The 24,925-nt window shown below is 36.2% G+C and overlaps 1 protein-coding gene across 1 annotated transcript in view; it reads left to right on the forward strand.

Moving 5' to 3' along the window:
- Positions 1-24,925, forward strand: part of SLC30A9 (solute carrier family 30 member 9) — an 88,556-nt gene that overhangs the window by 53,375 nt on the left and 10,256 nt on the right. The window contains exons 15-17 of the mRNA XM_072620606.1: positions 4,231-4,396; positions 15,624-15,753; positions 17,219-17,332. Coding sequence (XP_072476707.1) covers positions 4,231-4,396; positions 15,624-15,753; positions 17,219-17,332 — 410 coding nt within the window. The remainder of the gene's footprint in view (positions 1-4,230; positions 4,397-15,623; positions 15,754-17,218; positions 17,333-24,925) is intronic.

The raw sequence follows: 24,925 nt of genomic DNA on the forward strand, positions 1-24,925 counted from the left end.
ACAAAGGGGATGGCAAAGGGCTTTGGGAGTTGACAGGAGGAACAACTCACCTCTGCCTAGAGGGGATCATGAAAGACTGGAAGAAGGGTGGTGTCAGTTTAACTGAGATTTGAAGGATAAATAAAATTTTTAGCTATGGGGGAAGGAGCCTTGGATAGGGAATAACTGAACCGAAAAATAAAAATAAATGGTGATTCTTGCAGGTTTGCTGGAGTGCAAGATTGTTTTGAGCTAAAACTGGAAAATTTCTTTTAAGCAATAGAGACACTCTGTGGTTTGGATTGGAGTAGTTAAAAGCTAGAAGCTGAGATGTTGGTAAAGGAGGTTGCTGTTATTGTGCACTAGATTAGGTAACAGACGTTGAAAGGCTAAACCAAGGGGATGACGTTGTTTAGTCATTTTTTCAGTTGTGTTTAACTCTTTGTGACCTCATTTGGGGTTTTCTTGGTAAAGATACTGGTGTAATGGTTTACCAGTTCCTACTCCAGCTCGTTTTACAGATAAGGAACTTAGGTAAGCAGGGTTAAGTGACTTGTTCAGGGTCACACAGCTCTTTAAGTATCTGAGGCCAGATTTGAACTCAGGAAGATGAATGTTCATGATTTTAGGCCAGCACTCTATCTACTGTGCCACTTAATTGCCGGGGATGACAGTAAGAATTAAAAGGGAAAGGATTGATGTGAGAGATGTTTTAGAGATAAAAGTGTGACAAGACTTAGTGACTTTTTGGATCTAAGGGGTTAAATAGGGAAGTCAATGAAGAGGAATAGGTTTTGTTGGGAACGCTAAATAAGAAGACAAATTCAGTATTGGACATCTGGTTCTTTGAAGAGCATCCAGAAAAAGGTGACCTGTAGACTTGGACAGGGAAGTCCAGAGATTTAGGAGTAAGGGTAGACGGAGAGTTTGGGAAGCTATCTTCCTAGAAGTAATAGTTGAGTCTGTGAGAGAGAACGAAGTAACAGAGGAAGAGGGTATAGAGAGAAGAGAAAAGGTTAGGGACGAAGCTTTTTGAATGCCTACGTTGAGGTGGGGGCGAGAAAGCAGTAAAGGATAAAGAGAAGTGGGAAGAAAACAGTAAAAGAGAACCAGTGGAATTTAGAAGGCAGGGGAGAAATAAAGAGGAAGTTCAGCATTGTCAAATGCTAAGGTCAAGGATGAAGACTAGAGAGGATTCTGGGAAGATGGTGGAGAGTAGGTCAGAAAATTCCAAGTTCTCAAGATTTTCCCCCACAAAAGAGATAAAATACCACCTTAGGGTGAACAAAGTGCTGGTAAAAATGAATGTGAATAAGGGCACAACAGGGCCCTTCATGGGACAAGTTGAGAAAATCAGAAGAAAAATCCCAGAAAGATTGGTCCCTGTGAAGAGTAAACCCCTCCAGACTAGGATCTGGTTTAACAAGAGGCAAGCCCTGGGGTTAGTTGGTTTGGGAGGCTGCCTCAGCTCTAGCTACAGGAACTTTTACCACCACCACCACCCCATCCCACCCCATAGTGAGGGGAGTTGGGCACCTGAGCCAGGGAAGATCCAGGGAACCTCTGCTGACGAGGAACGCCAGACCCAGCTGTGCTTCGAAGAGCAGTGGGGGTGAAAAGGAACCAGCACACAGCTGGTGAGAGCTGAAGTAGTGGGGCAGAATGCCCCTGGCTGTGGGAGGTTATGTTGTGGTTCCAGGCTAGAGGGGAGAGCTGGGGCAAGAGGCACCACCCCCCAAACCCCAGGGTCAGAGGTGATTACAAAAATTAAACTGTTAACACAAAAAATGCACAGGCAAGGGAGAAAGAATCCAACCATAGAAAGCTCTGAGGGGCACAGAGAAGAGTAGGGTTCATCTTCAGAGGAGGATATTGAAGCAAAGAAACTCCCTTCTGCCCCAAAGAGTAATGTGAAATGGTCACCTTCCCTAAAAAAAAAATCATAAAAGAGCTTAAAAAAGACTTTAAAAATCAAATGACAGAAATGGAGGAAAAACTAAAAAAAAAAAAAAAAAAAGAATAATCCAAGAAAAACAAGATTATGAAAGAAAAGTCAACCAATTAGAAAAGAAGATCCAGGATCTTAAGGAAGGAAAAGATACCTTGAAAATTAGAATTGGGCAAGATGAAGCCAGTGAAATCATAGGAGATCAAGAAATAATTAAACAAAATATGAATAATGAAAAAATAGAAGAGAAAGTGAAACATAAGAAAAACTACAGAGCTAGAGAATAGGTGAAGAAGAGAAAACATAAAAATAATCAGACTAACTGATGAAAGCCATGATCAAAAAAAAGAATCTTGATACAATAATACAAGAAATAATTAAAATTATCCTGAAACATTAGAACAAAGAGGTATGGGGGAGTAGTAATAGAAAAAAATCCATCGATCACTACTTAAAAGAGATTCTATGAGGAAAACTCATAGGAATATCAGCCAAATTCTGAAATCCCCAGCTTGAGGATAAAATTTTAAAAGCAGCAAGAATAAAACAATTTAAATATGATGGTGCCACAATCAGAGTCACACAAGACCTAGCAGGAGAGACATTAAAGGAGTGCAGGTCACAGAGCACTATATGTTGAAGAGCAAAAGAACTGGGGCTCCACCTGAAAATATCACATCAGAATGGTGTTTAGATCAATGGGAGTTGGGAGGATAGGGGAGGGATTCTTGGAGGGGGGTAGGCAAGTAATAGGAGGGCAAAGTAGCATGGATAAGTAAAGTAAAGGAGACCGAAGGGATAGAAAAAAAGAGATAGACACAAACATAAAAACAAAGATCAGGAGTAGAATGTGTTTGGGAAACTACATATCTATATGTGTATATATCTATGGCTATAGAGAAATATAACTGCACTTAATTGTAGCGTTTTGGGAGGAGGAGAAGAACGAAGTAAAAAAGTGCACAGAAGAGAAAAGAAAACTAATACGGAAGCAAAGAAAAGTTGTACAGCTGTCAACACAATGTGTAGTATTTATCATACAAACTTTCTTGAAATGAAAATTTATTGTTACATTTTTTGAATCTTTTCTTACGTTCTGCTATGCACATGACATGCTTCCCCCCCCCTTTTCTTTGTATTTAATAAGTTCCAATATTTGAGTTTATGATAGGTTCATGTTTCTTTATTCTGTATTTGTGTTCTGGTGTTTGAATCTAAAATAAAATTTAAAAAAAAAAATGAGGACTAAAGGCCATTCATAGATTTGATGTTTAGGGACATCAGTGAGACCTTTCAAAAAGTGATTTCAGAGTGGTTTCAGCAGAAGAAAAATTACAAGAATTTAAAGTTGTAAGGAAATGGTAAACTCCAGTATAGTAATAGGTAACTATGCAGCTTTACTTTTTTAGTGCACTTTTACTAAATTTTAGGACTACTCTGAAAAATCAGATTATTAATAAAATAAGCAAAGTGGAGGTTTTTTTCTGTTCCATCGAAAGGGCTAAATTTTTTCATGAAAGTAATCTCATCTCTATGGCATAAAACTATTGTCCTAGTCACAAAAGATTTGTTAAATTTGTTGTGACAAAAATTTTATCTATTGGTGCTTGCTTTGGTTATCTGACTGTTTTCTATAAATTCATAGATTGTAAATGTAGGAAAGTAGGAAGGAAAGTAGTTATTTCCCCAAACTTCGGAGTTTTCTCATGATAATTTTGTTCTGCAAAGGAAGAAAAAATAATAGGTTGGTGATAAGCATTCAAAGAAATTTTCACCTTCTTGGTACTGTTAATATATTTATGTTGTGAATTTTACCTGAAAGCATTTTCATCTCTCTCCCATGAAGCAGGAAATTGGCTGAATTTGATGAATTCTTATAACTCCTCTGCAAAATTCTTGATGTTATAGGAACCCTGTTTATAATAAAATTGTAGGTTTTAGTGAGTTTCATTAAAACAGTTTACTTAGGAAATGAGGAATGAACTTCATATCACTGTTTCCTATAGCAGCTGTGCTACAGTAGAAAGATTCAGAGTTAGAAGGCTAGAGTTTTACTGGTATTTACTAGGCACCCAACTTAAACTCTTTGACTGTTACCTTCCTCATTTATAAAATAGGAGCATCAGTATTTGTATTGTCCCAGGGATATGGGGAAAGTGGTTTTATAGAACTTAGAGCACTTCATAAATTTAAGTTGTTTGGTTTTTTTTGTCCCCCAGTCCCCAGTGACACAAAGGGTGATCTGTCTGACAATATAAAGTGATAAAAATTAAATTTGCTAACTTTGAATACCATTTATTTAGGCAATCCACTGTATGACAGCCTCGGTTCTTTAGGTGTGGGAACCTTATTAGGAGCAGTATCAACATTTCTCATCTACACAAACTCAGAAGCACTTATAGGGCGATCAATCCAGCCTGAGCAGGTGCAGCGGCTAACTGAACTATTGGAAAATGACCCATCAGTAAGGTAAGAATTCTTTTACTAGGAGTAGCAAATTTTATATTTTTAAGCAAAGTAAAAAATGGGGAAAATATATGCATGTATTTATATTTTGAATCACTAATTGCTCCATTTTTAAGAGAGACTGTAAAACTTCACTGCTTAGAGCTTTTAATTAAATTTGCTGAAGTGGTGTAGGTCAGGGGTGGGAAACTTTAAGTTAGAAGGCCACATTAATATGTAGCTGTAATCGAATAAAGCCTCATATCAGAAACTTCAGTTAGATATATTTTAAAATGTACATTATTTTTTTAAAAATCTAACTGCTATGTACTTAATAATTTCAAAAGTTGAAAACTGTTAATTTTAAAGTTAACTAACTTTTTAATGACTTTATTGTGTGTGCTTTTTGTTGGAAAGCATTTGAACATTTGGTTGCAGCATGGAGGGTCAGCAGTTTCAACTGATCCTCTGCATGGGTATCAGTCATTTATGACCTTAAGAGTGTCTTGATTTGGGTTAGGTAGGAAAATAGAAATTCATAGCAATAAATGGTTGAAAAGCAAGAAAGCACTTTTCAGGCATGTTGCCAAAGATGTGGATATTCTATTGCATTTTCCCATATTTGAACTGGAGCTTTCTTAGCAGCAGATGTCATATTTAAGATGTCTTCTACTGAGAGCTCAATCAGTTCCATCTATAGTTCTTTAGGTTCCTTGGTGATTTCAACTAGGTGAGGCTGAATGCTGATTTGAGTGTGATCTCATGATTCTCTAGGTCAGTGAACCTTTCATTGTATTCTCCAACTAATAGATCTGTAACAGCTGCATATTCTTCAGATGATTTGCATATATATCATTCTGCTCATCAGTGTCCGTTGCTAAGTGGGGAAAATGTTCATCTGAAATCTCCTTTTGAAGAAGTGTTTTGAAAAAAGAGCCTTTTTGGAAATATTTTGATTTTTTGCTACACGTGCATATATATATATATATATATATATATATATACTTATGTATATACTTAATTTTACCTTGCAAAGAAATATTCAAGTCATTGTGATTTAACATAATGTCACACAGAAATATATCATTCCTACAGAACTGTTCTTTCAGTAATTCACATTGCTAACTCTGTTCTAAATAAAATATAACTATCTGTTCTCACAGAGATAAAATTTTGGCTAACAACTGTCTCTATGATAGCTAACACACTTTAAAATGATGCAGCAAATCCACATTGAATACCTCATCGTTCAACTTTAGCATGTTACGAAACTGACAATGCTGTGTTGCGTTTGCATGAATATATACATATAGTTAGCAATACTTATAATTTGTTGCAAAGTGTTAACTTAAAATAGTAGCTTTAGCACAGAAATTTTGCTGATGAAAGATACAGTGAAAAGAAATGAGAGCATCTGGATCTGTTAATCCTTTTTTTATTTGTGTAATAAACCCTTCATGTTTTCCTGTTATGGAAGGTGTGCCTTCTGTATATGTACTCACTAAATTTACCAAATTCAGTCCAACTTCATGAAATTTATTTTTCAAGTTGTTAAAGATGTCTATTCCCTGTGTTCTGTTCACAAGAGTACTCAAAACAGTAACTCTTCGTGGCAAAGAAAATCTTCTGTTATTAACTGAAGTGTAAAACCTATGCTGAATCAGTAATATCTGAATCTGAATTCATCCAAAGTGATTGAATCATATGTTTTCCTTTTGAAATACTGCATGAAGTAGTTCTGTTAAGTTGAAGGCTAATTTATGCTGCTGATTAGTTAGGATTCTTGAAAGAGGCAGTTGTGTGTACTTTGAAATGTTATTGGGGTCTAAGCATCCTACAAATTTGACAGTGCATTTCTTTCACAATTTCTACATCACTCAACAGCTTCCCTTTTTTCCAGAGTATATAAACTACTTTTAAAATTTCTTCAGTGGTATTATTTCCAGACATTTTTGCTGCTTTAAAAAATTGACTTTGCCTTTGTTTTCCGTCTTTTAATTTCTGCAGTACAGTCTTTCATGCTTCTCCTTCTAATTTAAAATATTTTTTGTTCTTATGAGTGTTATAATGCTGATGGGCATTGAATATCTTTAATGTAGATATTGTAGTATCACAAGGCAAGGAAATCATCTTGTCTTTAGCATAAACAAGATAATATTGCAATTCCCAATCTTCATTAAAAAAATCTGTTTTCTTCCTTCAGTATTCTCTTGATCTTCTTTGACATGAAGCACTATTTAGCAGACAGAATTAAAAAATAATGTTGAGTTGTGCAACTATTCACAAATTCCACTTTAAACAGAAACACAGTTCATTGTTGTCAAAAGCTGATAACAGACTGGTGTACTTATCCACCATCAAATCTTACCAACCACCCTTGTGTGGTAGTGGTGGCATTCAAGTGGGGGAAAGTTAGAACTAAATAAGCATAGTAGCCATCAATTTAGCCCCTGTGGCTTACTAATGTTCTAATTGTGCTGGTCAATCTGGGAGGGTTATTTTGTTGAAACTTATTCTTTGGTATTTTAAATAAGTTCATTTTAAAATAAAATAAAATTATAAAAAGATGAACAAAAACGTATTTAGTAAAAAAAAAAAAAGGATTTGTCTGTAAAATTTGGATTCAGTCAAAAGGCTGCATTTAAGGACCTAGAAAGCCATATGTGGCTTCAAGGCCACAGGTTCCCCACCCCTGGTCTAGGCACAACCCTCTTTGAACACCACTTGAATGTGCTAGATGATCCTTTTGATCAGTCCTCCCTTTTCTCTGATTCTACATTTTTTTGAATTAAGGAGCTTTCAAGTGGCATGATGATGGAAGCTAGCAAAGTAGCTAACTCCACGTAATATGGAATTTTAACATTTTAAATAATTTAAATTTTAATTATGATACAAACATTAAAAATAAAACAACTTGACAGAAGTCCTGTCACCATACTTCATTGTGAAGGGCGTCAGTGGAACATGAGTTCTAGGAGATTCTTTAGAGCTGTAAAGGTTTCGGGTATCATTCCAATAGTAGGATGTGTTTGGTAGCTAAGAACTGAGAATTTTATCACCTGTTAGTTGTTCATTAAATGATGTATTATTTGGGCATGGCAACCCATGAAGCATACAAAAAAATTTAGTTTTGTGTGGCTCCCTATGAATCTATGGTGATGTTGGTAGGGTAGTATGAATGGTACTGAAGGGTGATTAGAATCACATAGTAAAATTAATTTTGTCATTGATACATTAAACGTTTGTTCATTGTTAAGTGAGATAACTTGTCCAATGATCAGTTAGTTGATATACCACTGGAAGAATGGATCTATACCAATATTTCTGAATCAAATTTAATGAAATAAGGTAATTGCAGATAAACGAAAGATTGACTCACAGGTTCTCTTTAGGAAACAAGAGTTGGCAGATTGATTTCATCACATACCCAAAGGCAACAAGTAACATCATTTCGTGGAATACTTGCTCCTCTTGTCTTATATTAAATATGTTGAATATAGTAAAACAAACAAACATTATTAATATAATGACAGCTTACTTAATAATACATTGTTGGTGAAGCTGTGAATTGATCCAGCTGTTCAAGAACACAGTTTGAAATTATGCAAAAAATAAAGTTACTGAATTTTTCATACCTTCTACCCAGTAATCCCACTACAGGTCATATACCCTTACAAGGTCAGTGTCAGAAAGCAATATTTAAACTAAAGCATTTGTAGCAGGAAACAAAGCTGAAAGAAGAAAAAGAAAAAATGTCTGTTGATTGAGAAATGGCTAAGCAAAAAACATGAATGTGCAGTGATTCAGAGTGGAGAAAGTAAAGAAGGACAGTGTGGACAAAGAGGTAAATGAAGCTAACACCAAAAAGGTGAACTCTGATGAATTGAACAGCCTTGCTCCTAGAAAGCTGATAAGTGAACACACCTTCCTCCCCTCAGTAGAGGAGTACGTAAGATGTGGAATGATGTGTACATTATTGAATGAGTTGCGGCATTAACTGGTTTAAATGTTTTTCTTAGTTATGAGTAAGGATATAGTTGGGTAGAGGGTAGAGTTATGGGAAAGTGATTGTTATAAAAACAAAAGGTGACAATGAAAATTAATTTTTATAAGTTTATAAAGGTAATTTAACTTATGCATCAGTGTTTGTTGTAGAAGATTTAGAGGTAGAGAATTTATTGGAATTGACAAATTTACAAGATTCTCCAAACCAAGTTATCATATAGATTGATACTTGATGACTTCAATTTGAAGGTGAAGATGGTAAAAAAAAAAAAAAAAAGATTACTGGAGGAAGAATCAGAAATAATTAAACTCAACCCAGTGTTTGATGTACCCAAAAAATATAAATCTAGGAAAGAACTCTCTTTGTGATAAGAACTACTGGAAAAACTGAGAAATTCTAGGCAGAAATTAGGCTAAGATCAACATCTTATACTATATTCCATAATAAAATACAAACCACAGTAAAATTCCATAGTAAGATATGAAAATGGGTATATGGCATAAATATTATCCCTTTCACAGGTATAGGTAAGGCATGAATTCTTATCTAAACAAGGGTTAGAGGCAGTTGCAAAAGATAAAATAAATACTTTTGATTACATGAAATTAAAAAAATATTTGCACAAACAAAATGAACACATCTGGCATATAAGAAGGAAGTAGTTGATTGGGGAAGAGTTTTCATCATATCTCTGACTTTAAAAGTTGATATCCAAGATGAGTAGACACCTAATAAATATGTAAAGGCAAAAGCTATTCCTCATTAGATAAGTGATCAAAGGATATAAATAAATAGTTCTCAAAAGAATCAAAAATTGATAACCATGAAAAAATGAACCATATCAATAAGAATATCAATAATAAGAGAAATGCAAAGCAAAACAACCCTGCACTTTCACCTAATGCTCAGCAAATGGGCAGAAATGACAAAAAGGGGAGAATCTCAGTTACTGGAAAGACTGTGACAATCAGCTCACTAATGCGCCCTTGTTTTAGTTGTGAATTGGTGTTACCATTCTGAAAAGAAAGAAATCACTAAACTATTTGACTTTAGGGTCCCGTTGATTTTGTGATAATAATACTAGGCTTATACCCCAAAGACTTCTAAAAAGGATGAAAAAGACTCATGTACAAAATTATTTGTAGTAGTGCTCTTTGATATAAAAAAGAACTGGAAATGAAGTGAGTTATCCGTCATTTGGGGAATGAATGGTCAAAATACGTTATATGAATGTGATAGAATTATTGCATCAAATGAAATGCTGAAAGAGGTGAAATCAGAAATGAGAAGACTTATTTGAACTTTTGGAAAGTGAAGTACGCATAAAAAACATTGCAAATTAAAACAACTTTGAAAGAGCTAAGAAATCTAATCAGTGCAATGACCAGTTCAAAATTTCAAAAAACAAATGATGAATCATACTTCCCATCTCTTAACAGAAGTGATAGACTATGGGGGCAGACTGAGACATTTTCTGACTCTGCCAATGTGTGTATCTGCTTTGTTTGACTATACTTTGTTGTTATAAAGGAGGATATTTATTATTATTATTTTTTTTGTTTTTTTTTATTAATTTATTTAACTTTTAACATTCATTTTCACAAAATTTTGGGTTCCACATTTTCTCCCCTTTTGTCCCCTCCCCCCACCCCAAAACACGGAGCATTCTAATTGCCCCTGTCTGCCAATCTGCCCTCTCTCCCTCCCCACCCCTTCCCTTTGGAAGGCAAGCAATTCAATATAGGCCAGATCTGTGTAGTTTTGCAAATGACTTCCATAATAGTAGTGTTGTGTAAGAACTAATTATATTTCCCTCCATCCTATCCTGTCCCCCATTACTTCTGTTCTCTCTTTTGATCCTGTCCCTCCCCATGAGTGTTGACCTCAAATTTCTCCCTCCTCCCCGTGCCCTCCCTTCCATCATCCCCCCCACCCTGCTTATACCCTTATCCCCCACTATCCTGTATTGTAAGATAGGTTTTCATACCAAAATGAGTGTGCATTTTATTCCTTCCTTTAGTGGAATGTGATGAGAGTAAACTTCATGTTTTTCTCTCACCTCCCCTCTTTTTCCCTTCACTATAAAATCTTTTGCTTGCCTCTTTTATGAGAGATAATTTGCCCCATTCCATTTCTCCCTTTCTCCTCCCAATATATTTCTCTCTCAATGCTTGATTTCATTTTTTTTTAAGATATGATCCCCTCCTCTTCATTTCACTGTGCACTGTCTCTATGTGTGTGTGTGTGTGTGCGTGTGCATGTGTGTGTGTGTTATCCCACCCTGTACCCAGATGCTGAATAGTTTAAAGAGTTACAAATATTGTCTTTCCATGTAGGAATGTAAACAGTTCAACTTTTGTAAAGTCCCTTATGACTTCTCTTTGCTATTTACTTTTACATGCTTCTCTTCATTCTTGTGTTTGAAAGTCAAATTTTCTTTTCAGCTCTGGTCTTTTCATCAAGAATGCTTGAAAGTCCTCTATTTCATTGAAAGACCAATTTTTCCCCTGAAGTATTATACTCAGTTTTGCTGGATAGGTGATTCTTGGTTTTAGTCCTAGTTCCTTTGACTTCTGGAATATCCTATTCCACGCCCTTCGATCCCTTAATGTGGAAGCTGCTAGATCTTGTGTTATCCTGATTGTATTTCCACAATACTTGAATTGTTTCTTTCTAGCTGCTTGCAATATTTTCTCCTTGATCTGGGAACTCTGGAATTTGGCCACAATGTTCCTAGGAGTTTCTCTTTTTGGATCTCTTTCAGGCGGTGATCTGTGGATTCCTTGAATACTTATTTTTCCCTCTGGTTCTAGAATCTCAGGGCAGTTTTCCTTGATAATTTCATGAAAGATGATGTCTAGGCTCTTTTTTTGATCCTGGCTTTCAGGTAGGCCCATAATTTTTAAATTGTCTCTCCTGGATTTATTCTCCAGGTCAGTTGTTTTTCCAATGAGATATTTCACATTATCTTCCATTTTTTCATTCTTTTGGTTTTGTTTTGTGATTTCTTGGTTTCTCATAAAGTCATTAGCCTCCATCTGTTCCATTCTAATTTTGAAAGAATTATTTTCTTCAGTGAGCTTTTGAATCTCCTTTTCCATTTGGCTAATTCTGCTTTTGAAAGCATTCTTCTCCTCCTTGGCTTCTTGAACCTCCTTTGCCAGTTGAGTTAGCCTATTTTTCAGGGTGTTATTTTCTTCCACATTTTTTTGGGTCTCCTTTAGCAGGGTGCTGATTTGTTGTTCATACTTTGCTTGCACGTCTTTTATTACTCTTCCCAGTTTTTCCTCCACCTCTCTATCATGATTTTGAAAATTGTTTGGGCTCTTTAAGAGCCCATTTCCCAGAACTTATCCCATTGAGTGGGCTGGGATGTAGAAGCACTGACTTCCGTGTCTTCCCCTGATGGTGAGCACCGCTCTTCCTCATCAGAAGGGAGGGGAGGAGAAACCTGCTCACCAAGAAAGGTAACCCTCTATAGTCTCGGTTTTTTTCCCTTTTCTGGGCATTTTCCCAGCCAGTGACTTGAGCTCTGAATATTCTCCTCACACCCACCTCGCCTCCTGATCCTCCCAGCCCGCGTTTGGGGTCTGAGATTCAAATGCTGCTCCCAGCCTCAGGGCTTTTGGCGGGCGCAGGGCTGCTATTCAGTGTGAGATTAAGTTCAGGTGCTCAGGTGGGGGCAGGGCTGCCTCATGGGGTTTATGCAGAGACCTTCAACAATGGATCCGTGCTCCTGCCTGCTTGGGGAGCTGTGGTCTGCTCCCACCTCTGCTGTTGCCTCCCGAGGGGGCCTGAGTATGGGAGCACCCCACTCCCCTCTTGACTCGCCAAAGAGACCCTCTCACTGACCCCTGTCACCTGTGGGTGGAGGGACCCGCGCGGCTGCTGGAGATTCTGTTGCTGAAGCCCGCTCGGATCTTTTCCTCTTGGTGCCGCGGCCGCGGCAGGGCTGTACTCAGCGCCAAGTCCGCGGCACGAAGGACCTTTTGTGAGAGGTTTGCAGGTCTCTCCGGAACAGAAATCTCCCTCGCTCCAATGTTCTGTGGCCTCTGGGTGCAGAATTCGCTGTGAGTTACTTCTTTGTAGATGTTCTATGGGTTGTGGGTTCGGAGCTATGTGTATGTGCGTCTTTCTACTCCACCATCTTGTCTCCGCCCCTGTTATTTTGTTTTGGGGAGATAATTATAAGAGGGGTTAATAATAGACTAGAAAGAAAAGATCATTGATGAAACATTTGTAAAATACACAGAAGAGAGCAGTAGAAAGTTCAGAAAGAGACACACAAGCAAGACAGTATTATAAATTTACCATATCAAATTTGTTAAATACTGAAAAAAATTAAGTGTGCCTAAAGGAGGTATTCATAATTTTGTATGCAGTTCTTTCTTTTGTTTGAATATGGAAATGATCATATTTGTTGTTGCCTGTCAAATTCATGATAAAAAGATATTTAGACATCTTTCAAAAGAACTTATGATTAGGAGGAGAGAAAGAGAGGCTTTTCATTTCCTTTCGTTTTCATTTCATTCCAACCTTTTCATTGAATCCAACGGTGTATTTTAATATTTTACAAACATTTCTGTAGTGGCAAAGGTAGTTGGTCTAGGAGACTGACATTTCTGGTCATCTCAAAAGATCTGAGGTTTTTACTCATTGTAATTTGTCGATTCAGTAAACGTTTATTAAGCACCTGCTTAGTGTGTCAGGTACTGTGCTTTGGGTAGTAATAATAAAAAAGAAAGACATTCTCTGTCCTCAAGGAGCTTATGATCTAATGAAGACATCATACTAAAGGAAGCTGAAATTAGGGGTATGATGTTTGGTGGAATCAAAACCAAGCAGAGCTTCTGAGTGAAGTGCTGAGAGTTCTGAGCCCTCCCTAAGGGAATAGAGGGGAGAAACAGCTGAGAGAATTGAGTATCAAAAACTGAGTCAGGCAGTATGATGATGAGATTTCAGCTAACATGTTCCCTGTAGACAAAACCAAGCAGAGCTGCTGAGAGAAAATGGAGAGTTACCTGGAGATAAATATATGTTGTTTTGTTAACTGCAAAATATGAACATGCCTTTCTTTTAGTAAACAGATTCCAAAAAAGTCCTAAAGTTAAAATGCTAAAAAGTGAAGTTAATTTTAGAGGAAGTAAAGCCCCTTGATTAGTGGTAACAAATTACTTGGTTTATATTTTGAGCTCTGTGTGTCCAGCCTTGAAGTAAATGCAATTACTTAGATGGATTGAGAATGGTTTGTAGATGGGAGTTGTATAGTGTTAAATTCAATATGAGACTTGGTGACTTAATCAATCAAAATGAAAAAATCTATGATGGTGCCTTCAGGAAATTCAAATAATTACTGTGTAAAATGTTGAGAGGTTATCTTTGTAATGGTGTAGTGAGAAAGCACTTCTAAGTAGACCTTTAGCACACATGTTTTTAAGGCAATGAAATCAATGATTATAATTCAGTAAGAAGGTCTGGCTCTGTCCCACAACTGTTCTTGCTGTTCATATCATGAGAGAGAAGATGGCACTGTCTCAGCTGTTTGTACTGCCTTTTTTTTTTTTCCAGGTCTTTTTTACCTGGTAATAAGCTAAATTGAAGAAGTCAATATGTAGTAAACTGTTATTGAGTTAAAAGACTGGATGAATTTGATAATCTGTGGTTAAGAATTAAGATTCATGAGTTTATTTTAAAGAGGAAATGAATATGTGCCTCAGAGGTGATTTCATGTATATTTTTGTGCAATTTATATTTGAATTTAGTCTGTATGTATATGGATATGAATTAAAAAAGATATTTCAGAGCATGTTCTTAAATGTTTGCATAAATAATAGCAAAAACTAGTTTAGGGTATTGCATGAAAAATGGTTTAAAGTATTTATGTCAAATTTTATTACAAGTACAGTTTTTGTTTTCTGAAGACCCTGTATTGTCAAATGATGAATACTAAATCATCCATTCTTTTTCTCACCTCAAATATCTGGTAAATATAGCATCCACCATTGATCCCCCAACTTTTTTAAAACAGATAAGTCAATTTGGGCTTTTGGTGTTCAGTGACCTTCTCAGGAACAAGTCCTATCAATAATTTGTCATCATTGACAAATCCAGTAGTAGTACTTAGGTATATTCTCATCTAGTTTTTCTGACAAGTAGATTGCATTGCCTTTAGTGTTATGCTACATAAGGAATATTTTTTTAAAGTTACATTTATTTTTGTTATGTTTTAAGTTCCAAACTGTCTCCTTCCCTCTCCACCCTGCCCTGGAGAAAAGGGCAACCGTTTGACACAAACCTGTCTGTCTGTCTGTCTTATCTGTAAAACTATAGTATACATCGTCAGTTAGTTCTTTCTGTTGGTCCTTTCTCTGGAGGTAGATAGCATCTTCCTACATAGGTTGTTTTTAGTTGATTTGAATGTTTATAATACTCAGAATAGTTATTTCACAGTTATTCTTCGAACAGTATTGCTATTATTGTATTCAACATTATTTTGGTTCTGGAATACTTTTTAAATTTTTTTTCCCCAAAAGATCCATTTTCTTACCCTCCCACTCTTTCCAACACTAATGAGAAAGGACTTTTTCCACTCATCTCAGATTTCTTCCCCCTCCAGTACTCTATTACAAACTTTACATAATCAGGCAAAACAAATTCCTGCCTTGGCCGTGGCGTCTGTATATACATAGACACATACATACGTTCATACGTGTGTGTGTGTGTGATTGAACTCTGGGTATTTGGTCTACTTTGAATCAAAGATCAGCTGTGAGGTTTTTTTTTGTATAAAAGCAAGTGACCTGGAAAAAAATGCTATTCTAAAGAGATATGGCTTTGTGATGTTCTGGATAGAGGGCTGGACTTAAAATGACCCATACTAGCTATGTGACCATCAGCAAGAGAAGATAGCATGGCAACTTTTAGAATAGAAACCACACATAGTTTAATAAATTCAGTCTGTGTTACATGCAAGATCTATACAAGTAGCTATGCAGATTGTTACCAATCTTTTTTTTCCTGTTAGGTATCTACCTATGCAAAAAAAACTAAACAGAATACTTAAAAAAACAAGTCTGAGCACTTGCAAAATGAGAAAAGGTCAAAGGACACGTTCTAATGAGTGTTGTCAACCCCAATAGATAACTCATCACTGGGGAAAAAGAGAATTCGGCTTATAATTAACTAAATACCCTTTAAAAGTTTGTGTTTCTAAATGTGTGTATGTGTTTGTTTGCTTGCTTTTAGGGCAATTCATGATGTTAAAGCCACAGACCTGGGAATGGGTAAAGTTAGATTTAAAGCTGAAGTAGATTTTGATGGGAAAGTTGTTACACGGTCTTATTTGGAAAAACAGGACTTTGACCAGATGCTGCAAGTAAGTAAGCTCATGTAACTTTTTCTTTATGATCATCTGTGTTAAAAATTAGAAACAAAGAAAACTTTTCCTTTTTTTAAAAATTCAAATTCTTTCAGTTCTTAAATTTATATAACAGAAATTTGAGAGATGTCAGTTCATTTACAATATTGGTGAAATTCTTGGGTCTGGAATGATAGAAAAACATGGAGGTCAATGGAGAAAAAAATAAAAAACTTCTTTCATCATAGGTAGTATGGGTATACTCATGGCTTCTAGGTTCAGAGAAGACAGTTTCTTTGCAGGCATAGGATAGACATAGAAACTAAACCTACAATTTCATTGACATAATAAACTCCTGGATGAGGAAATTCTACCAGTGTAGGTTGACAACTTCTCTGCCGTTGTGTATAACCTAAGAGAGCTGCCTACAACACTGAGGAGTTAACTGACTTTCCTAGGGTCTCACAACTGTATTTGTACAAGGCTGTGCTTGTCTTTCTGACTCTTGAGTCTAGCCCTCTAACCAGTGCTGCCTCTTTGCAGGTGTGTATTTGAAAATAAAACTTGGGGTATATGTTATTTTAAAAGTACTGGATCCTGTTTTCCCTTAAACACAAAATTAATTCCTAAAATTTGATTCATTGCCTACTTATGTTTTAGTTTTGTTTTTTCCCCTAGGAGAAACAACTTTTTATTTTAAAGAATATTTTCTTTGTGTGCTGTGGAATACAGAGTGTTTTGTAGTTATAGAGTGAAATAGTAAGGACTATTGTTGAAGTAACAAGGAAGGGGATAGTTTCCTCTTTAAAGCTTGCGTCCACAGTCTGTTTGCCACATGTCAGAATAACAAGCAGGCCATTTGCCATCAGCACGCCCTTCACCCCACTTTGAGAGTTGTTGACTGACTCTCATATTCCCTGGTCCTGCTTACAAGATGGAGGGCCTAATTAATATCTCCCTCTCCTTTCTGTAATGAAGGAGATCAGAGCCTTGTTACAACATATACAAAGGTTGCTTCTCCCTGCTTTATAGAATAAAAGAACATATTATATTCTGAAAGATGAAATAGATTCTTGGGAATTAAGTAAAAATAAAAAGTTGTTTTATGTTGAGATTTTATTCATTATTTAACTTAATAGAAATTATCCTTGGTTTTCAGATACTCTCTATTTTTTCTTATCCTGACTGACTTTTGAACAAAAGATCATTAATTATAGCAAATTGGATCAACATTTTTCTACCATACTATGATTTTGTGAGAGCAAATTTTGTTTGAAATACGTATTTTCTTGGATAGACCTTAACATATTTTGTTAGGGGAAGATCTTAATTATAATTTGATTTTTCATGTGACTAATGTGTAGATATGTTATTAAAGAGAGAATCTTGCATTTTTGATAACTTCCCATTCTCTACTTATAACTGTGACTTTTAAAAATAGTTTTATTTCCCTGTTCTTCTTTCCTTTAATTTTCTTTTGCAGGAAATTCAGGAAGTAAAGACTCCTGAGGAATTAGAAATCTTCATGCTTAAGCATGGCGAAAATATTATTGATACTCTAGGAGCTGAAGTGGATCGACTTGAGAAAGAGCTGAAGGTAAGCTGTATTTAGTAGATACTTATAGCAACCACTAACTGTCTTGGATTTGAATTAAAAAGACCTGGGTTCATTCATATCCTGACTGCCATTTCACTAGCTTTGTGACTATATACAAGTCACTTTGGGCCTTAGTGTCTTCATCTATAAAATGAGAGTAGATGAGATGATTTCTCAGGGGTCCTTCCATCTCTAAATCTAAATATATCTAAATAGATACTTCAACTTCACAGAACAAGTCCACTTTATAAAAGTTTTCAGCTCAGTCCAAAGGCTGTACCCACCCCTCTTCTGATTTGGTCTAACTTTTCTGAGTAATTCTAGATCTGATGAAGGAGGTTCTGCAGAGTTATATCTCTTGATGAGATCAGTACAAAGTCATCTGTGAAAAGGCATATCTAGAGGCCTTGTCTACAAAAAAATTTTTCCTTTGGATCTTACCCTGCCTGGGTTGGACATGTTTCACAGTAATGGTTTTTGACAATAATAGGATCACAAATTTAGAGGTTGAGGTTCATCTGATCCAACCTCTACATCTGACAGAATAATGTGAGGCCCAGACAGGTCATGTGACTGGCCTAAGTTGACACAGTGAGCAAAGTCAGGATCAAACTAAGGCACTCTGACCCCAGATCCAGTACTTTTCCAACTGTGCCATGTTGAGTTAAAGAGATGCCTGTTTTCTATCTTTTTAAATATTAATAAATGAGATGACAGGAAAAAATTAGGTATCTTTGTGGTGGCAACTGACAAAGAATCTTATGTGATCTTAAAATGCATGAAAGATATCAGAGGAGAGCCTTTCCTTTACCAACTTTTTTTTTTTTTTTTTGGTAATACATAGTAAATATAGTGGTTTCTTTTATTCCTTACACTTGTTAGTCTTTTATACAGAAAATAATTTGTGATAACCTTCTAGTTTTCTTATTTTTTATTTTATCAAAGATACTTTCAATAAAATAAATATACTATTTCACTTGGTGATCTAAATTAGCTACCATGGATTGAATGATCTCTGATAATTGTCATACATACTTATCCAGCCCTAACCTCTCTTGACTTTCAGTTTCATTTCCCAGATGCCTATTTTACATCCTGTAGATGCCTTAAACTCAACACATATCCAGAATCATACTTATTATCTTTTTTCCCTAACCCTTCCCCTCTTTCTGACTTCTCTGTTGCTGTTGAAGGTACCCATATCCTTCTGGCTCACAACCTAGGTGTCATCCTTAATTCCTTACTTTTGACCCCTATATCCAATCTGTTGCCAAGCCTTGTAGATTTTAGCTTTGTATCATCTCTTTATCTGCCTGCTTCTCTAGTCTGACACTGCTGTGACCCTGGTGCGGGCCCTCACTACCTCATATCTATTGCAGTAGCCTTTCTAGTGGATCTGCCTACTTCAGGTCTCTTCCCACTTTAGTCCATCCTCCATTCAGCTGCTGAAATGATTTTCCTAAAGCACAAGTCTGATTGTATCAAACTCCCTGCTCCAATTGAGTAAATTCCAGTGGCTTCCAAGTTTAAGTATGACATCTTCTGTCTCTTTGGTGTTTAAAGTCCTTTATAACCTGCCCCTGTCCACAGCTTTTCCAGTATTTTTCATCTTACAATTTTCCCCCATTTTTCCCCTCCTTCCTTAGCATCCTCTGCAATTCAGTGTCACTGCCCTCCTTGATGTTCCTCACACAAAGTATCCACCTCTAACTCCATGTATTTTAACAAGCTATCTCCCATGCCAGGAATTCTCTCCCTCTCTTTTTATCTTAGCTTCCGTGACTTTTTCAAATTCCAGCTAATATCCTGTCTTTTACAGGCTCTTTCATGATCTCCCTTAATAATAGTGTCTTTCCCCTGTTGATTATCTCCAACCTCTCCTATCTAGATCTTTTTTTTTTTAAGCAGTTGTTTGCCTATTGGCTCCCCGTTACACTGTGAGCTCCTTGATAGCAGGGACTGTTTTTTTGCCTTTCTTTGCAACCCCATGCATAGTGCTTAGTACATAGTAGGCTCTTAATAAATGCATGTTTACTGACTGATTGAATTAGCTGATTTTCACAGATATTTTATCAGTTAGTGAAGCAGTTAAGTATTTAATTTATTAAGTGCTTAGCATGTGCCAAGCAATAGGCTTCCTACTGGTGATACAAATGTAAAGAATTAAAATTGTTTGTACTCATGAGGAGCAGCCTACTTTCTTTTTAATTTAAAAAATTATTGATTTTTTTGTTTTTGTTTTTACATAGCCTAGATTTCTCCCTGTATTCCATCCCTTCCTGTATTTGAGAGTGTCATCCCACATTAAAAAAAAGTAAAAGAAAAACAAAGAGGAGAAAAAAAAAATCAGTAAAACTAATCAAACTACTGAAAAAAGAAATCTGACAATACATGCAGTATTCCACACCCATGGATATCCCTTGCCCCCAGCTTTCTCGAAGTTCTGGGAGTGAGGAAAGAGATCTTTTCTTTGGGGATAAGCTTGTTCTTTGTAATTTCTTAACATTTATTTTTAATTTTTTGTTTTTTCCCCCATTTACATTATTGTTGTCATTATATATAGTTTCCTTGGCTCTACTTATTTCACTTCTTATATGCTACTGTAAATCTCTATATTAATCATCTTCATCTTTTCTTACAGCACAGTAATATTTCATTATATTTGTGTACCACAGGTATTAGGAGCTTATATTCTAATGTGAAAGTAGACATATAAATCAGTACTTCTTCATGTCTTCTTATTTCCGTTTAAAAAAAAATTCATCTGTGATTTTCCCATTCTATTGGTAGTGTTCACATTTTTTTTGAGATATCTTTAAAGTTCATAATACTTAGATGTCTAAAAATGGTCTCACCTCCATTCTGCACACAGTTTGATCTTAGCCATCCACTATTCCCAATTTCATACCCTTCCTGATATCCTTTATATCCACTTTCTCATCTAGCACAACAAGGTTGTGATTGAGGGGAAAAGTTCTGCTGTCATCTGTAATTTTTTATTTCCTGTGGAAACATTGGCAGATCCCGTTTTTTAGGTTAATAAAAACTCCTAGTTGCATCCATAATAGATACTGTCAGTATGATCTTAGTTTGATCTCTTGCCAAGTTTTCTACAGACTTATTTCCTCTTTATTACTTAACACTGTTTTATTAGGCACTACTGCCTTGACTCTTCTGTTGTTGATCTTTCATTCAAACCGATAGATCATGTTTTCTGGCTGAGGTTATTTCCTAGTTCATTTAGCCCTTCTAATGGCTACTTTTTTTTTTTAATTTTAATTAATTTATTTATTTTTAGTTTTCAACATTTCATTTCCACAAGATTTTGAGTTCCATATTTTCTTCCCATCTCTCCCCTCCCCCCAACCCAAAACACTGTGCATTCTGATTACCCTTTCCCCCAATCTGCCCTCCCTTCTATCACACCCCTCCCTTCCCTTATCTCCATCTTCTCTGTTTTCTTGTAGGGCAGGATAGATTTCTGTGTCCCATTACCTGAATTTCTTATTTCCCAGTTGCATGCAAAAACAATTCTCAACATTCTTCGTAAAACTTTGAGTTCCAACTTCTCTCCCTTCCTCCCTTCCTACACATCCACACTGAGAAGGCAAGCAATTCAATATAGACTATATATGTGTAGTTTTGCAAAAGACTTCCGTAAGAGTCATGTTGTGAACGACTAACTATATTTCCCTCCATTCTATCCTATCCCCCATTTATTCTATTCTCTCTTTTGACCTTGTCCCTCTTCTGAAGTGTTTACTTCTAACTACTCTCTCCTCCCATTAGCCCTCCCTTCTATCATTCCTCCCATACCTCACATCCCTTTCTCCCCTATTTTCCTGTATTGTAAGATAAATTGTCATATCAAATTGAGTGTGCATGTTATTCCCTTTTTAAGCCAAATGTGATGAGAGTAAGCATCACGGTTTTCCTCTCACCTCCCCACTTTTCCCCTCCATTGAAAAAGCTTTTTCTTGCCTTTTTTATGAGAGATAATTTGCCCCACTCATGTCATCCTTTCTCCTCCCAGTATATTCCTCTCTCCCCCCCTTAATTTTATTTTGTTAGATATCATCCCTTCCTATTCAACTCACCCTGTGCCCTCTGTCTATATATGTGTGTGTGTGTGTGTGTGTATGTGTATAATCTCTCCAACTACCCAAATACTGAGAAAAGTTTCAAGAGTTACAAATATGACCTTTTCATGTAGGAATGTAAGAAGTTTGACTTTTAGTAAGTCCCTTATGATTTCTCTTTCTTGTTTACCTTTTTGTGCTTCTCTTGATTCTTATGTTTGAAAGTCAATTTTCTATTCAGCTCTGGTCTTTTCATCAAAAATGCTTGAAAGTATTCTATTTCATTGAATGACCATTTTTTCCCCTGAAGTGTTATGCTCAGTTTTGCTGGGTAGATGTTTCTTGGTTTTAATCCTAGTTCCTTTGACTTTTAGAGTATCATATTCCATGCCCTTTGATGTCTTGATGTAGAAGCTGCTAGATCTTGTATTATCCTGATTGTATTTCCACAACACTTGAATTGTTTCTTCCTGGCTGCTTGCAGTATTTTCTCCTTGATCTGGGAACTCTGAAATTTGGCCAGAATATTCCTAGGAGTTTCTCTCTTCAGATCTCTTTCAAGAGGTGATTGGTGGATTCTTTCAATATTTATTTTGCCCTCTGGTTCTAAAATATCAGGGCAGTTTTCCTTGATAATTTCATGAAAGATGATGTCTAGGCTCCTTTTTTCATCATGACTTTCAGGTAGTCCAATAATTTTTAAATTGTCTCCTGGATCTATTTTCCAGGTCAGTTGTTTTTCCAATGAGATATTTCACATTGTCTTCTATTTTTTCATTCTTTTGGTTTTATTTTGTAATTTCTCGGTTTCTTATAAAGTCATTAGCTTCCATCTACTCTCTTCTAATTTTTAAAGAACTATTTTCTTCAGTGAGCTCTTGAACCTCCTTTTCTATTTGGCTAATTATGCTTTTCAAAGCATTCTTATCCTCACTGGCTTTTTGGGCCTCTTTTGCCATTTAGTCAGTATATTTTTAAAGGTGTTATTTTCTTCAGCATTTTTTTGGGTCTCCTTTAGATTTTCATGATTTTCTTGTATTGCTTTCATTTCTCTTCCCATTTTTTCCTCCACCTCTCTTAACTTGATTTTCAAAATCCGTTTTCAGCTGAGATCATTGCATATTTATTTTGAAGGTTTTGTATGCAGAAGCCTTGACTTTTATGTCTTCCTCTGATGGTATGCATTGTTCTTCCTCATCCAAAAGGATGGAAGAAAATACCTGTTCACCAAGAAAGTAACCTTCTGTAGTCTTATTTTTTTTCTCTTTTTTGGATGTTTTCCCAGCCAGTTACTTGACTTTTGAATCCTTTGTCAAGTGGAGGGTATGCTCTGGGGACCTCAGTTCCTTCAAGGTGGGACAATAAAGGGAGAGTAGTTTACTCCTCTCCTGGCATGCGCTCTAGTCTGGGAGCAACCATAGACACTCTTCTCCCCAGGATCTGCAAGTAGGATTCCTTGTCTAGACCCTCTGCCAGCCAGTGCTCCTCTTCACCCCACGACTGCCACTCAGAGCTGAGACCCAGATCAGTGGCTCACTTCCCCCCGGGACTTTAAGCCTGACCATGTTCCCTTCTCACCCAGGTGAAAGAGCTTTCTCACTGACCTTTGAAGCTGGCTTTGGCATTTGTGGGTTGAGTAATCTGGGAATCGCAGCTGTTCCCTGTGATTCTGCCCCTTGAGGCCTGCTCCAGTCCTGTCCTGCCACACCACGTGGCCAGGGCAAGGCTGGGCTGTGTGGGCTGTGCTCCGCTCTGAGCCTAGTGTGCTAGACCTTTCCTGTTGGCCTTCCGGGCTGACTTGGACTGGAAATCTCTTTCACTCTGTCGTTTTGTGACTTCTGCTGCTCTAGAATTTGTTTAGAGTCATTTTTTTACAGGTATTTTATGGTCTGTGGGGAGATCTTTTACAGGTCTGTCCTACTCCATCATCTTGGCTCTGCCCATGGCTACTGTTTTACATTGGATAAATTTCTCTAGGAAATAAATTTAACTAAAATCAGTATCTCTTTTTATCTTGTTTATAAGTCAAAAGCTTGTTTTTAACTAGATTTGATAGGAGTTCTTAAAATTCACACACTGATTTCTCATCTTTATTTTCCTAATATGGAGGTTGATTGTTCCCTTTGTCTAGTCAGTGATCTTCACTTTGCACAGACAACCAATTCTATTATCAATGGTTTATCTGTCTGTTAAGATTTTTAAAATAAAATCAATTTTGTGTTTTGTGCCATCTTTACCACCTTCCATCTCTCTTCTTAAAAATAATATTCACATTATATTAATTGTCACATTTCCAGCCTTTGACTTCTTTGATTACAATAATAGATATGTCATAAATACCTTTGAGTTCCTTAACCCCAAGTCAGTATTTTTTTTACTGACCCTTTGCCACAACTTCATATTTTATTTATTTATTTGGTATTTAAAATTTTTCATAGTAAATAGTGTTTTTCCAATTATAAGTAAATGTTTTATTTTTTTAAAAAATTATTTTATTAAATATTTCCGAATTTTGTTAATTTTTTTTAACATTTAAGTTCCCAATTCTCTTCTTCCCTCTTTCCTCTCTCCCACCCCTTAAGAAGGTAGCAAGCAGTATGATTTCAGTTATACATGTGAAGTCATACAGAACATTTATATATTAGCTATACAACTTCTGAGCATCACTGAACATCAAATTATAAGTAAATTTGACTTGGAGAAGTTTGTAAAGTTCTTTATACATTTTCCCTTTTACTTCATGCTTTTCTTTCTTTTTTTTCTTCCAAATTTATTAATTTATCTGTTTTCAGTTTTCAACAAGTTCCAAATTTTCTCCTCCTCCCTACCCAAGATGGCATACAATCTTATATGGGCTCTACACATACATTCCTATCAAAACATTTTCACATTAGTCATGTTGCATAGAAGAATTAAAAGAAATGGAAGAAACCATGAGAAAAATAAAACCTAACAAAAGAGAAAAGAGTCTGCTTCATTCTGCATTCTGACTCCATAGTTCTTTCTCTGGATGTAGATGGCATTTTGAGTCCTTTGGAAATGTTTTAGGTCCTTGCATTGCTGTGAATGGCTGTGTCTATCAAAAACAGCTGTCGTACACTGTGGTTGTTATGTACAGAGTTCTCCTGGTTCTGCTCACTTCACTCAGCATGAGTTCATGTAAGTCTTTACAGGTTTTTCTGAAGTCCGCCTGTTTATCATTTCTTATGGTGTAATAGTATTCCATTACATTCATATACCACAGCTTGTTCAGCCATTTCCCAATTGATGGGCATCCCCTTGATGTCCAGTTCTTGGCCACCAGAAAAAGAGCTGCTATAAATACATGTGGTTTCTTTTCCCATATTTATGATCTCTTTGGGATGCAGCCCTAGAAGTGATATTGCTGGGTCAAAGGGTATGCACATTTTTAAAGCCCTTTGGGCATAGTTCCAAATTGCTCTCTAGAATGGTTGGGTCAGCTCACAGCTCCACCAGCAATGAATCCAGCTCTTCCACATCTTCTCCAGCATTT

This window comes from Notamacropus eugenii, chromosome 6, assembly GCF_028372415.1.
Source record: "Notamacropus eugenii isolate mMacEug1 chromosome 6, mMacEug1.pri_v2, whole genome shotgun sequence".
In the NCBI taxonomy this organism is placed as follows: Eukaryota; Metazoa; Chordata; class Mammalia; order Diprotodontia; family Macropodidae; genus Notamacropus; species Notamacropus eugenii.